Raw genomic sequence first — 15,170 nt, 5'->3', positions numbered from 1 at the left:
TTGGTGCCCTTTGTGAAATGAGATAGTGAACCTATTCAGTGCCCAGAAACAGCTACGTCTGAAAAAAAAAAAAAAAAAAAAAACTATCACAGTTGACACCTAGTTGTCACACTGATTAGCAGACTCAGACAGGTCAAGAATGACCTATGACGAGCTCAGAGGTAGGAAGCTTGCACTTTGCACTTGCTTCCTATTATGGACCTCAGTGTTCAGGCCTGGCACCTTTTGCCAGTACTAATAGATTCACTCTTGAAAGAGTAACAATGATAAAGAGAGATCAAGCTCTTTACGGTCTAAAATCTGCCAGTGTGTTAGCTGGGCTAGATGGCTTCTTATAGTGCATTTAACTCCTTGCTACCTCTCCTAAGAAGTTGGTGATTCACTGACTGCCTCTCTGTCTCCTTGTTTGCCATAGTGAACCCACCCAGGAACTCTGTTGGTGGGTTCACATGGTGAGGACAACAAATATAAGCCTTCACTGCAAGCATGCAAAATCACTCCTGTTTAAAGTTTGACCCTGGTGTAATAGGATAATTTAGCTCTGTAATTCTGCAATCCTCAGTATCAGAAAAATGTCAAAAATTGGAGGTAATTCAGAGAAGTGGGGAAAAAATGTAAGGGTCATGAGGTTTTGATGTATAAAGAAAGAACTAAAGCTGTATAGCTTAACCAAAGAGTCTACGTGTATCTAAAGGGTGTCACGCGGAGAAAGGAAAGGTCTGGAGGAAACAATCCTGCATTAATCTGTGTGTGTGTAAGTGTGTGTGCGCTGAGGGTAATAAGTCTTTCTGATCTCTAATTTCTATGATCCTATGATTATACTGCTCTGCGTGTATTTCTGAAAGATGTATATTTCGTCATAGTGTTGCCCCTCCTTAGGGCACCTTCCTGCAGCAGGCTGTTACACAACTGGTACACCTGCCTCAGTTTCCCCTCTGAATCCACCCATGCAAAGGAATATTGTTTTTCAGTGTCACAGCCAAACCCCTTTATTCATATAAAGTCCCACAATCCACAGATCCCTCATAATAAAAACAGTTCCTCTCAAATCCAACTCTTCAGTCCCTTTCAAAGGCCACCCTTCCCAGGTCACCCACCTGAGTTAACTACTCTCACAATTCCTTTAGCCCTTGCTGCCTGGCCCCAGGCCTGCTACCTGGGAATCCCAAGACCTGCTGCTCTCCCATGAGTCTTTGATAGTTCCCAGTGAGGATTGCTATGACAGAACTCCTCACAGTGTTCCACTCAGCCAGGACTCCCTGCTTGTGAGTCCTACCCCACTCCTGGGATCCACCCTCCAGTATCAACCCTCTTGTTTTGGGCTCAGCTTCTCTTAACTAACCTGGTTCTTCCTCTTCTTCTCAGGGGCCTCTGCACAAGCTCTCCTTTAACTCAGCAGAGGTTCTTCAGCTCTGACTAGGCCTCACCATCAACCTTTTGCTTTTCCCAGTGGCTCTCTGTACCAGCTCTCCTCTGCTTCTGTTTCTGCTCCTGTTTCTCCCTGGATCTCTTCTTTCCTCCTCTGGCAGCTCTCACCTGCCCTTCTCTGGCTTCCTCAGGCAGCTCTCTCTCACCAGGCCTGCGACTCACCCAGTCTCCTTTCCCCTAAGGCCTTGGTGCCTTCTTTTAAGTCCAATTGGGGTCACCCTGAGACAGAGTATCTGGGAGAGAAACTACAGTGGAGGATGGAGACAAGTTCACATGCTCCAGTACTGAGCCACGGGGGGCAAACATAATGTAATATGAGAAAAAAAAGACCTCTGTTAACTCACTGCTCCTGGTTCATCTGCTCTCCAAAGTACTGAAGTGGCACTTCAAAGCCAAGCATGCAAAGTAACTTAAAAAAAAAAAAAAAAGTCTAAACGAAGGAGGTATAAAGTAAAGCTCTTGGTTCATCAAGTCAGGTGAATGTCAAAGTCCCAAGGGGGATAGAGAGATTTAGAGGACACCATCAAGAGAACTTCTCATCTTTTTGGAAATCCTTTATTTTATTATTTGTTTTTTTTTCTTCATCTATACTAACACTTCTAAAAGCTCGAAACTGAAGTGTCTCCCCTCCATTTCCCTCAGCTATACCAGTTTGTTGGTGTGTTTGTGGTTACCATCACTCATTACGAGGTCTTAATTGTGCATACACTGGTTTGTTATTGTAGGGTTGTCCATGATTGTTTGATTACATTGCTTTATTTTTATAGCACTGTGTTTCCTTTCAGCCCTCCATCACCTATCCCCTCCTTAATCCTTAGGGTTTCTGTATGCCATTCCCATGATTCTGATCAGGTGTCCTAGGCAGGTACTGAGTGTTACTGTAGTATGTGAACCTATTATTTAAATCAGCTTCTGTACCAAATGACTAGAGGATAGCTAATGTGACACCAATTTTTTAAGAGGGCTCCAGAGGACATCCCGGCAATTACAGGCCGGTAAGCCTAACTTCAGTACCAGGCAAACTGGTTGAAACTGTAGTAAAGAACAGAATTATCAGACACATAGATGAACATGATTTGTTGGGAAAGAGTCAACCTGGCTTTTATAAAGGGAAATCATGACTCACCAATCTATTAGAATTCTTTGATGGGATCAACAAACGTGTGGACAAGAGTGATCCAGTGGATATAGTGTACTTAGACTTTCAGAAATCCTCACCAAAGGCTCTTAACCAAAGTAAGAAGTCATGGGATAAGAGGGAAGGTCCTCTCGTGGATCAGTAACTGGTTAAAAGATAGGAAACAAAGGGTAGGAATAAATTATCAGTTTTCAGAATCATAGAATATCAGAGTTGGAAGGGACCTCAGGAGGTCATCTAGTCCAACCCCCTGCTCAAAGCAGGACCAATTCCCAACTAAATCATCCCAGCCAGGGCTTTGTCAAGCCGGGCCTTAAAAACCTCCAAGGAAGGAGATTCCACCACCTCCCTAGGTAACGCATTCCAGTGCTTCACCACCCTCCTAGTGAAATAGTGTTTCCTAATATCCAACCTAGACCTCCCCCACTGCAACTTGAGACCATTGCTCCTTGTTCTGTCATCTGCCACCACTGAGAACAGTCTAGATCCATCCTCTTTGGAACCCCCTTTCAGGTAGTTGAAAGCAGCTATCAAATCCCCCCTCATTCTTCTCTTCCACAGACTAAATAATCCCAGTTCCCTCAGCCTCTCCTCATAAGTCATGTGCTCCAGACCCCTAATCATTTATGTTGCCCTCCGCTGGACTCTTTCCAATTTTTCCACATCCTTCTTGTAGTGTGGGGCCCAAAACTGGACACAGTACTCCAGATGAGGCCTCACCAATGTCGAATAAAGGGGAACGATCAAGTTCCTCGATCTGCTGGCAATGCCCCTACTTATACAGCCCAAAATGCCATTAACCTTCTTGGCAACAAGAGCACACTGTTGACTCATATCCAGCTTTTCGTCCACTGTGACCCCTAGGTCCTTTTCTGCAGAACTGCTACCCAGCCATTCGGTCCGTAGTCTGTAGCAGTGCATGGGATTCTTTCGTCCTAAGTGCAGGACTCTGCACTTGTCCTTGTTGAACCTCATCAGGCTTTTTTGGCCCAATCCTCTAATTTGTCTAGGTCCCTCTGTATCCAATCCCTACCCTCTAGTGTATCTACCACGCCTCCCAGTTTAGTGTCATCTGCAAACTTGCTGAGAGTGCAGTCCACACCATCCTCCACATCATTAATAAAGATATTAAACAAAACCGGCCCCAGGACCGACCCTTAGGGCGCTCTGCTTGAAACCGGCTGCCAAGTAGACATGGAACCATTGATCCCTACCCGTTGAGCCCAACGATATAGCCAGCTTTCTATCCACCTTACAGTCCATTCATCCAGCCCATACTTCTTTAACTTGGTGGCAAGAATACTGTGGGAGACTGTATCAAAAGCTTTGCTAAAGTCAAGGAATAACACATCCACTGCTTTCCCCTCATCCACAGAGCCAGTTATCTCATCATAGAAGGCAATTAGGTTAGTCAGGCATGACTTCCCCTTGGTGAATCCATGCTGACTGCTCCTGATCACTTTCCTCTCCTCTAAGTGTTTCATAATTGATTCCTTGAGGACCTGCTCCATGATTTTTCCAGGGACTGAGGTGAGGCTGACTGGCCTGTAGTTCCCCGGATCCTTCTCCTTCCCTTTTTTAAAGATGGGCACTATATTAGCCTTTTTCCAGTCATCCGGGACCTCCCCCGATCACCATGAGTTTTCAAAAATAATGGCCAATGGCTCTGCAATCTCATCCGCCAACTCCTTTAGTACCCTCGGATGCAGCGCATTCAGCCCCATGGACTTGTGCACGTTCAGTTTTTCTAAATAGTCCCAAACCACTTCTTTCTCCACAGAGGGCTGGTCACCTTCTCCCCATATTGTGCTGCCCAGTGCAGCAGTCTGGGAGCTGACCTTGTTCATGAAGACAGGTGCAAAAAAATCATTGAGTACATTAGCTTTTTCCCGGTCACTAGGTTGCCTCCCTCATTCAGTAAGGGGCCCACACTTTCCTTGACTTTCTTCTTGTTGCTAACATACCTGAAGAAACCCTTCTTGTTACTCTTAACATCTCTTGATGGAGAGGGGTAAATAGTGGTGCCCCCAGGGGTCTGTGTTTGGACCAGTGCTGTTCAACATATTCATAAATGATTTGGAAAAAGGGGTAAATGGTGAGGTGGCAAAATGTGCAGATGATACGACATTACTCAAGATAGTTAAGTCCAAAGCAGACTGGGAAGAGTCACAAAGGGATCTCACAACTGGGTGACTGGGCAAGAAAATGGCAGATGAAATTCAATGTTGATAAATGCAAAGTAATGCACATTGGAAAACATAATCCCAACTATACATACAAAATGATGGGGTCTAAATTTAGCTGTTACCACTCAAGAAAGAGATCTTGGTGTTATTGTGGATAGTTCTCTGACAACATCCGCTCAATATGCAGTAGCAGTCAAAAAAGCTAACAGAATATTAGGAGCCATTAGGAAAGGGATAGATAATAAAACAGAAAATATCGTAATGCTTCTATATAAATCCATGGTACGCCCTCATCTTGAATACTGTGCAGATCTGGTTACCTGATCTCAGAAAAGATATATTAGAATTGGAAAAGGTACAGAGAAGGGCAACAAAAATTATTAGGGGTATGGAACAGCTTCTGTACGAGATTAAAACAACTGGGAATTTTCATCTTGGAAAAGTGATGACTAAGGGGGGATATGACAGAGGTCTATACAATCTCGACTGGTGTGGAGAAAGTGAATAAGGAAGTGTTATTTACTCCTTCACATAACACAAGAACTAGGGTATCACCCAATGAAATTAATAGGCAATAGGTATAAAACAAGCAAATGGATTACTTCACACAATGTACAGTCCACCTGTGGAACTCATTGCCAAGAGGTGCTGTGAAGGCCAAAACTATAACAGGGGTCAAAAAAGAACTAGTTAACTTCCTGGAAGATAGGTCCATCAACAGTTATTAGCTAGGATGGTCAGGGATGCAACACCATGCCAGCCTTTGTTTGCCTGAAGCTGGGAATGGATGACAGGGGAAGGATCACTCAAGGATTGCCTGTTCTGTTCATTCCCTCTGTAGCACTTGGCATAGGACACTGTTGGAAGACAGGATACTGGGCTAGATGGACCACTGGTCTGATCCAGTATAGCCATTCTTATGTTCATATTTTCCTTCTATCCAAGGGCTGCTCATAATGTTTATCCCCAAATCACGGTAAATTCTGTACTAGTTTAAATAATGGCCTTGTTACCTTTAGAAATTAGTGAATAAGGAGAAGAGCACAGTAATCTATAAGGTAAGTGGGATAATTCCTGTCTAGTCTAAGATGTAACATTCTCTTGCTAGACAGAATTAAATTTTAGTTAAAGTCTGTTGAGTCAAGTAAGGAAACTGCTGGGTTATTGTGACAGTTGCTATGTCAATGAAAAATTCTCCCGTTGTCCTTCCCTTGGGCTTACACCCTGTATTTACACTGCATCTCTCCCGTTGATGATCAGGTGTGAAAAAGTCCCTGTTACTGTCTGAGATATGAGGGATGAAATCCTGGCCCCAATAAAGTCAGTGGGCATTTTGCCATTGATATCAATGGCTAAAGGTCTTTTGTTGTACCAGTGTACAGACTATTTTCCAAACACAGCTTCTTAGAGTAAGCATATCATTGTTTCTGTTTGTCTACCCACTGTTCCATTTGTATCCATTACTGAATGCAGCTCCTGGACAGGACAGCCTTTCAGATGGTTTCCAATTAACTTGCAGTCCTTTTTACAAATCCCTTGAACCTGGGGAAGTGTTCAGTGCAGACATTAAATCTATTGTTTGAAACTTCACTTATCACTTCTCCGAAACTGTCCTTGTTACACCAAAACCTGTTTTTTGTTGATAGCCCCATTTGTCTCAGGCAACTTCTTCATTTTTCAGGCTGAATGGATGGTTTCACTCATTGCCTACAGCCATACATTTGAATGTATCATCCTACCGCAACACCTCTAATTGATCTCAGATGGTCAAGCTATAGATGGGCACAGGGTTCCTCTGAGTTCTGGGTTTCGCTCTGACTGGTTTGTTTTGCAGGATTACACATCCTGGGTTTTGGGCTACTGGCGTTGGATTGTTTGGGAATGTTTTTTAGAAAGGAGAGCAATTTGCTTCTTTGTGCTTGTTTTGAAGAAATCTTCCTCTCCGTAAGGAATGACATGGACTTCACAAAGAGTTATAATTACAGAAAGGTAGGTCAAGCTTGCTGCCTATCAAATTTTACAATATCTCCCTTAAAGAGCCTGGGCAAACCTCAGCTTCCTTGTCATTGCAGTTTGCCTTTGCTCCACTCCTAGTTCACATGCTTAAGTTTGCCTGTTATATTGTATTAGGAACTCAAACAGTAACACCTGTCCCTGGAGACTGCTCCATTCTCTACTTTATCTCGTGCTAGACTGCCACGCTTACAATCACCCATTTTGATGGCTTGCCTTATGCCTCCAGCAGACAGGCCAGACCTTTGCATTGTTCTTCCACATCACATTGAAAGGGGCATGTCAGCTAGGATAATAGTCTTATCTCCCTTAGTTTCCCCCTGAAAGGGTATCCTCATAGAAGCAAACTGGCTCATTCAAAGGCCTTCTACTTAGACATCCATAATGATGATCAAGGGGGGGAAGGGGTGGTATTGCAGGCTGCACTGAGCTTCCATTCTGGGGCTTGTATAAAAACTCTGTAATGCTGAGTTCTTTGGCATCTTTATTTCAGTTGATGGGATGGTGTCTGATTCTCCTCTGCCCTACATCTGGAAGGTCATTTATACCAGTGCTATATGGGAACCCTACTAACTCAGAATGAGGTAGTGTTCTACACCCAGGTCGCAATCCCTTTGCATTGGTCTAAATGACTGCACAAGCTTCAGAGCTATGGAGAATTAGGTCCAAAATGTCTTGTTTGATTTCTCTTTCTGCTGTTTCCAATGACACAAACCCCGAAAATTCTAGAGTCATGTTGTTTCACTGTCTTCCGCTTTCCACATGTGCGCCCGGTTGTGCCAAATCCAGATTAGTGCATGTAACTTGACATGTCTGAGCAAATTTGCAAATTTTTGCAGACAGTTTTGGAGGGTGGCTGAAAATCTGTCCTATGGTCTAGATCCCTATGGAGTGCTGATTTTATACCACACTATTTTTGTGGTCAGTGCTAAGTTAAGTGGCTGAGAGGGGACTGATCCAAACTTCCTCATTATTTTGTTGCTTTCCCGGGGGCTTGGCGATTTTCTGAGGTTCAGAATTAACAAGGCAGCACTGATCCTTTCTGTTGCTGGCTTTGTGATACTATAAACACAGCATTCTGACTTCAGGAAGAGGAGTAAGTATCATATACAGATGAGCTGCTATGAAACAAAGAACCTGTTTTCATGCAATAGTCCCTAGTAATAAGGAACAAATGAAAAATGCCAAAATATTATTTAGAAGCAGAACTGGTTCTAAACAGAATGTTTTCCAAAGATTCCCATGGGATGTCAGCAGCTCTGTAATACCTGACCCATTCTCATAAGGTGCTGCAGAAAAACACCCAATCACTAGGAAAGGTCTTGATCTTGTTAGTGCTCCTTTCCTTATTCCACATGAAGTTAGCAGGAGAGCATTTACGTCCCAGTCCCCAAAGGAAGCTAAACCAAGGCTATTATATCAACTACTAGTACTCCTGCAAATGTGGAATGGATACAAATGGCTACACCATGCGACAGATGACGTGCAAGCTTCCCGTCCTCACAGCTCAACTTTATCCCTCCATGTCAATGTCGATCTATAATGGCCCTTGTATTCCAGTCCTGGATCCCTCCCCACAGTAGCAATGTCCTTCATATAACACTGTATCTTCTTATACCATTCCTGTCACTTCTTTTGGATATACATTTCTGTGTTAGTCTCTGCAGGAAGCTAATCGGCATTCAGATAGCTTTTTATCACCAGTCTTGATGGATGGAACCCATCTGTTGTCTTGCTCTTTACACGGTGTTCTTAAAATATTACTTCTTTTAGCCAGCAATGGAGGGCTAGTAGTAATGTACTATCACATGGGGTTCTGAACTTGGCCCTTTGCTTCCTATGCTGAACGTAGCTGGGGAAGAGGCAGTAGGGAGCATTTTCACTGTACTTCCATGATAACTCCTGCTGACTAACCAAGAGCTAGACTGTGGTTATACCACAAGCCCTGAGTAAGGAACTCGGAGTTACACTCTGGTCCCTGATTTCCCGATTTGGTCTAGGAGGAAGCAATTTGCACCAGACCTATACATGACACAGGTTATTGACCCTCTGCATCAGTTTAGCAGTGCTGGCTGGCACATTGCAGGAGCACAATCTAGTCTCACCCACGTCTCAAGGTTTCTTTTCACTGTAGCCAAGATAGGAAGAGCACAGAACATCCTGTGACCTCTCCGGTACTGCAAGAACTCATACCACTTCTCGCCGTACTGGGTCAGTGCTTTTAAATGCAGCAGTTGCAATGAAGAAGAGAAGGTGCTGCTTCCTCTACACTGCTTCATTATTGTGTGAAGAAGTAGTGGAAGCCTTCTTTGCCAGAGTACTTTAGTCACATCTCTAATATGAGTATTGCAATGGACTACTTGTGTGGTATGCGTAGATGTCTATATATGTGAGTTAGAAGACTTTCCTCATTGCCTACTATCCATTACCTGGGAAACCTGGACTTCCCTGGCATACATTTAAATAGCCACTGGAGGTGTCTGAGCTACAATATATGAAGTGACTCTTGGAGAGATGTTTGGAAAAATTGCTTCCAGATGTCAGTCTCGTTTACAAAAAGCAATGCAAGGTTTGAAACAATCTTCTGGTAAGGTGCTATTATGTGACAGGCTTCATCCTTTAATATGACCTCACAAAATCCCAGTTAGATAGATGATTGCTGGCACGTAGCACCAAGCTAGGGATGGAGTCCTGCACACTTGAAATTTCTCCTAATTTTCAGTGCTAAATCTTTCTTTATGAAATAACCTTGCACTGAAATGAATGGGACCATCAGTTCTAATTGTGCAGATCAATTTAGTGCAAGTCATTTCTCAGCCTGTGGAGGACATTTTCTCATGAACTATCCAAGGTCTCCTGAGGAAAGACAGTTGCCAACGCTGAGTGCAAAAGTGTGTGAATAGCATATCAAGATTTAAATCTAGAATCACTGCTGCTAATTCTTCACAACAACAAGTCGGTAATTAAAGTTGCCCATTAAAAATGTCATTCATTTAATGGAAAGGTAGATGTGGATTCCTTTGGTTTCTCCATTTCTTCTTGGCACCTCCCTCCCTTGTTTAATTAATATTACAGGGTTCTAATTAATGACCTTTTTACATGTTAGTATCAGTTTATCCATTTGCAGTATACCACACAATGTAACTAACTTTTACTGGTGATGGGAGCATGCATACTCGGTGGTTTCAGATCTGATCCTCTAGAGTTTTCTTTGGAACTTTCCATGACATTGGCAGTCTTGCTGGTGAATCCAGTTTTCCATAACCTCCCCACAAGGAAAAGTTAATGCACTTATAAAAGTGGAACACAGACACTTTATTGGGGTGCAGCCTAACATGGGTTAAATTTTTGCTACTGCTCTTAGAGTGGTTAGTGGAAGTGCCAAACTCTGTGTATGCCTCCTGCTCTAATACCACAGGATATGATCAATTGGTATTGGGTGCACTAAGATATTTTATGGTATTTCCTCTTGTGCATTTTATTTTGCATGGTCAGGCCATTGGCCCCTCTAGTTGAAAAAGCAGCATGGAAGAGGTGATCCATTTATTGAATTCAAATGTAACATATAAAAAACCAGTAGAACAATTGAGGATCGAGAGCAGTACTTTTATCAATTTCTTTTATTGTGAAAAGAACAGAAGTTATATGACACTGGAAGACCCATGACTAGGAATTGGGTTTATAACATATTGTCACTTGATGAGCTGACCCTTTAAGGAACACAAGTGACACATGTTGACAATTTTAGGAAAAGGCCACCTGGCCCAATCTATCACCGCCAGGTGGCCTTTTCCAAAAATTGTCAACATGTGTCACTTGTGTTCCTTAAAGGGTCAGATGCAAGTGAAGAAGTGAGGTTCTTACCCACGAAAGCTTATGCTCCCAATATTTCTGTTACTCTTAAAGGTGCCACAGGACCCTCTGTTGCTATGTTCACATAAGAATTCTTCCGTCAACCTAGCTAGTGCCTCTTGGGGAGGTGGATTATCTAGGCAGATGGGCGACCCTCTCCCGTTGGTGTAGGTAGTGGCTACATTGTAGCATTTTAACTGTAGACATACCCTTAATGAGCACACTGCGGAGGAAGACTCTGCACCCCAGGAATCCTTTCTGGCTCTTGAGGCAGAGACAATGGCCTTTGGGTAATGTAAGTGGAGCAAAAAGTCATTTTTGTTATCCATTACTTAGGCCTGATCTACACTGGGGGGAGGGATCGATCTAAGTTACACACTTCAGCTATATGAATAATGTAGCTGAAGTTGACATACTTAGATCTATTTACCGTTGTGTCTTCACTACAGTGAATTGACTGCTGCCGCTCCCCCATCAACTCTGCCCGCGCCTCTTGCCGAGCTGGAGTACAGGAGTCGACGGGAGAGTGCTCGGGGAATCGATTTTTTCACGTCTAGATCCCCACTGCTGCCCGCCGATCTGGCTGGTAGTGAAGACATACCCTTAGGGAACAAAGAAAGCATCTCCCTTTGATTCTGTGACTGTTGGGTCCCCAATCTGGAGGGCTGGAGATGCTGATAACAGTCTTTGTTTAATCCTGATCTGATGTAAAGGTAGCCATCTTACAGCAAAAAAACTTCAGGACCAGGCTCCAAAGAGAAACTGCTGAGCTCCAGTTCATTTGCAAATTTGACACCATCAGATCAGGATTAAACAAAGACTGTGAATGGCTATCCAACTACAGAAGCAGTTTCTCCTCCCTTGGTGTTCACACCTCAACTGCTAGCAGAGCACCTCATCCTCCCTGATTGAACTAACCTCGTTATCTCCATACTGATTTATACCTGCCTCTGGAAATTTCCATTACTTGCGTCTGATGAAGTGGGCATTCACCCACGAAAGCTTATGCTGCAATACTTCTGTTAGTCTTAAAGGTGCCACAGGACCCTCTGTTGCTTTTTAGTGGTTTACCAGTGTTATACATACCTCTGTGACCAGAGGTGGTCATCTTGAAACTGTTACATGGGTGTGTGGCTAGTCAAGGCCTTAACTTTGCTATGGGGGTGGCTGTCTTAGAACAAGGGCAAGACAAAGTAGCAGGGAAAGTGAAGATGCTGCTGGGGCCAGTGGGACTCGGCAGGCTCTGAATGCTCTTTAGTCTGACTGCCCTGGCTCTAAAAGCATCAGTAACAAAAGGGCTAGAGGGGTTCTTCTCTTTTTGAAGTTTTGGCTGTGCATTGTGGTGCATAGCTGTGTCTGAACATCACCATTAAGGTCCAATCAGCCACTTAGAGCACTATTGGTGACAATCAGTGCCTCCTGCCATACTCCAATAGGCAGTGGCCATTCTTAAAACTTGCCAATTGATGCTGAGCAGTAAATAGCTTGACCTCGGGTTTTGCAGTTGTCAAGGTATGCCATAAAGTAAGTATTAATAGAGAATGCAAAATACATGTTTAAACAGCAATTTAGCTGCAATCTTAACAACGCATTGCCAAGGATTGCTTCATAACAGGGAATACAGCAGATACTGAGGAATTGTCTCAATTTCCTTAGGGCAAAACTGACACATTTTTCTGGGTAACCACAGTTAAATTCTTCCAATTTATGAGCCCCAGTGTATACAATTATTGTATTTTTTAAATCCAAGAATGTGCTGCTGTGTATGTAATTTCCTATTTGACCCCAGGTAATACAGCTCCTCATCTGGGCCGCAAAGACCTCTGTAAATCCTAGGAGAGCACATGGGAAGTTAAAGGAAGCCAGGAAGGAGGTGAAACTCTGGGAATGTGCTCAAGTAGCATCTCGACATCTGGCAACCAGACCATTCTGTTCATTGGTTTGGACTAGTAGTGAAGGCGTATGACCGCTTAATCTGTTCTGGTTTGATGGAGGTTCCAATTCTGAAATTGTCTTTCCCACCCGTCAGCAGCCAGGGGAGGGGGCAAAAGGGGCAGGGACGTTAAAGCGCTGCAGGGTCCTTTGCCTCAGCAGTGCTTTAACGTTGCTGTCGTCCCCCCGTTGGTGGCCCTGCCGGTAGGGACCCTACTGGCAGGGCCCCTGACAGGGGAGGCAAAAGGGGCAGGGACATTAAAGCTCTGCCAGCGTTTTAATGTAGGCTGGGTATGGACTGGTGCGGGTTCTTACTGGTATGGAGTACTGGCCAGTACCGGCTCACTTTTACCCCCGGTGGTTACTCAGATGAGTGGGGAGAAATGTGTGACTAACATGCCATTCTGGGTATCCTTTCTCAGAACACTTTCTTAAGACTGCCTGAAATTCACCTTTTGACTCTCAAAGCAAGGGGTCTTAGCTGTGAGGTTTATGGTGGCCCAGTTTTGCTTCTAAGGCTAGGTCTACACAACGGGGGGTCGACCTAAGATACGCAACTTCAGCTACGCGAATAGCGTAGCTGAAGTTGTGTATTTTAGGTCGACTTACCTGGCTGTGAGGATGGCGGCGAGTCGACCGCTGCCGCGCCCTCGCCGACTCCGCTTCTGCCTCTCGCTGCGATGGAGTTCTGGAGTCGACGGCAGAGTGATCGGGGATCAATTTTATCGCGTCTACACTAGACACAATAAATCGATCCCCGATAGATAGATCGCTACTCGCCGATCTGGCGAGTAGTGAAGACGTGCCCTAAGGGACCATCCCATATGGAGAATGACCATCAGAGGGAAGGGTACATGATTATGAAAATTCTACCTCTCTCCTTTCTTGGTGTCTTAAGGATTCTCAAGGCCAGATCCAGAACATGTTAATTCTGCTGTTCCTTTTACTGTGCCAACTGGATCTTGCACATCTCAGAGCTGGCCCTTTACAAGGGACTTGCCTTGATGGACTCTAGGGATTCATGTCCCAACCACATTTGGCACCCTGATTTCAACATGTTCTCTTGCAATAGGGACACTTGTTTTTATTACAGTCAGTAAAAAGCAGACTCTTGTGGGAGCTAGAAAGGGTTCTGGGCTGCCCACATCAGTCCTGGGTCTGGCTCATGGATGCAGCTCACTGAGAATTTGGGACCAAGGAAAAAGGAGGAATGATAAATCCAGACCCAGCACACATTGATTCCTCTACTGCTCCTTTGCCTCTGTCAACAGGATCTTGCACATCTCGGAGTTGGCTCTGTGCAAGGAAAGCTCACGTCCAGCAATAGTGCCCCATCTCCCCTTGCGAACAGTGATGTTTTGGTTCAGTGAAGATTCAGAGATTGTAAAGATTTCTCTGTGGGGCAAAACAACAAGAGCAACAACGAAGTAGTTAGGAGACTTTAGAATGACACAAGATTGGACCCAACTTGTGTCCTCAAATCAGCATGTTCCATTCCTTAAAAGTCTGAGCTGTTAGAATGTTATGGCATATTCTGACAGGTGTTTTTCTTGACTTCTGTCAATAGGGATTTATTGCCCTTGAAAACAGTATTATATCCACGTTGTATAACCATGCTAGAGGCTGCTGTGAGTTTAATCTTTAGCACAGATTAACTAGCACACTTTAAAATAATTCCAACATTTCACAACACTGGACAGGGTAATTTTGCTGATAGTTTCACCTATAATGTGGATGGGACCTAAATGTTTCAGTAGGAGGATGAACCACTGCTGTCTCAAGTTATGCCTCCGCTCCCAGCAATTGACTGAAATGGGGAAGATTCTTAGAGAATGAGTTGATTTCTGGCATCAGTCTGCAGAGCACACTGAACAGGAGATGGAGCAGACTGGACTTCCAGGAAAAGCTGTGTAGCAAGATTTGATCTGTGGAGAAATGAATAACTCCTCAAGAGTTTCACTCCTCAAAGGGGAAGGACCTTGGACCCAAGGGCTCCTTTCTCTCCCTGTTTTTGTGCCTGACCTGTAGGTGAAGTTCCCTTCATGTCCCTGATGTATCTTTGGGGTGGTTAGGAGGCCCAAGGCCTTTCTATGGGAACCTATCCATCTATTATTTGCAAGTATTTCAGACAGCTACACTCAGGCCTGGTCCACACTAACCCCCCACTTCGGACTAAGGTACGCAAATTCAGCCACGTTAATAACGTAGCTGAATTCGAAGTACCTTAGTCCGAACTTACCATGGGTCCAGACGCGGCAGGCAGGCTCCCCCGTCGATGCCGCGTACTCCTCTCGCTGAGCTGGAGTACCGGCGTCGACGGCAAGCACTTCCGGGATCGATTTATCGCGTCTAGACAAGACGCAATAAATCCAACCCAGAAGATCGATCGCTTACATCCGGACCAGGAAGTAAGTATAGACGTACCCTCAGCCCTGATAGCTTGAGTCAGCTAGTAAGTCATGGGAACAGTGCCAGGGTGTCTGCCTCTGATGCCATACAGCAGCAACAAACTGCTTGATGCTTATTTATGTCAAGAAGGAGCCATGAAGGGCTTATCAGTAACAGCATAATAAAATAGTGATGTTATGTCTGTGGCAAAATCAATATTGGCATTAGGACCA

General features: G+C 44.3%; 1 protein-coding gene across 1 annotated transcript in view; it reads right to left on the bottom strand.

Moving 5' to 3' along the window:
- Positions 1-10,367: 10,367 nt before the first annotated feature.
- LOC128840495 (microsomal triglyceride transfer protein-like) overlaps positions 10,368-15,170 on the bottom strand; it is a 35,310-nt gene continuing 30,507 nt past the window's right edge. The window contains exon 18 of the mRNA XM_054034557.1: positions 10,368-13,944. Within this exon, the coding sequence (XP_053890532.1) occupies positions 13,794-13,944 (151 nt within the window). The 3' untranslated portion in view covers positions 10,368-13,793. The remainder of the gene's footprint in view (positions 13,945-15,170) is intronic.

This window comes from Malaclemys terrapin, chromosome 7 (genome assembly GCF_027887155.1).
Source record: "Malaclemys terrapin pileata isolate rMalTer1 chromosome 7, rMalTer1.hap1, whole genome shotgun sequence".
NCBI classification, from domain to species: Eukaryota; Metazoa; Chordata; order Testudines; family Emydidae; genus Malaclemys; species Malaclemys terrapin.
The sequence above is the reverse complement of the archived record's forward strand: the minus strand, read 5'-3'. Positions and strand labels throughout refer to the sequence as shown.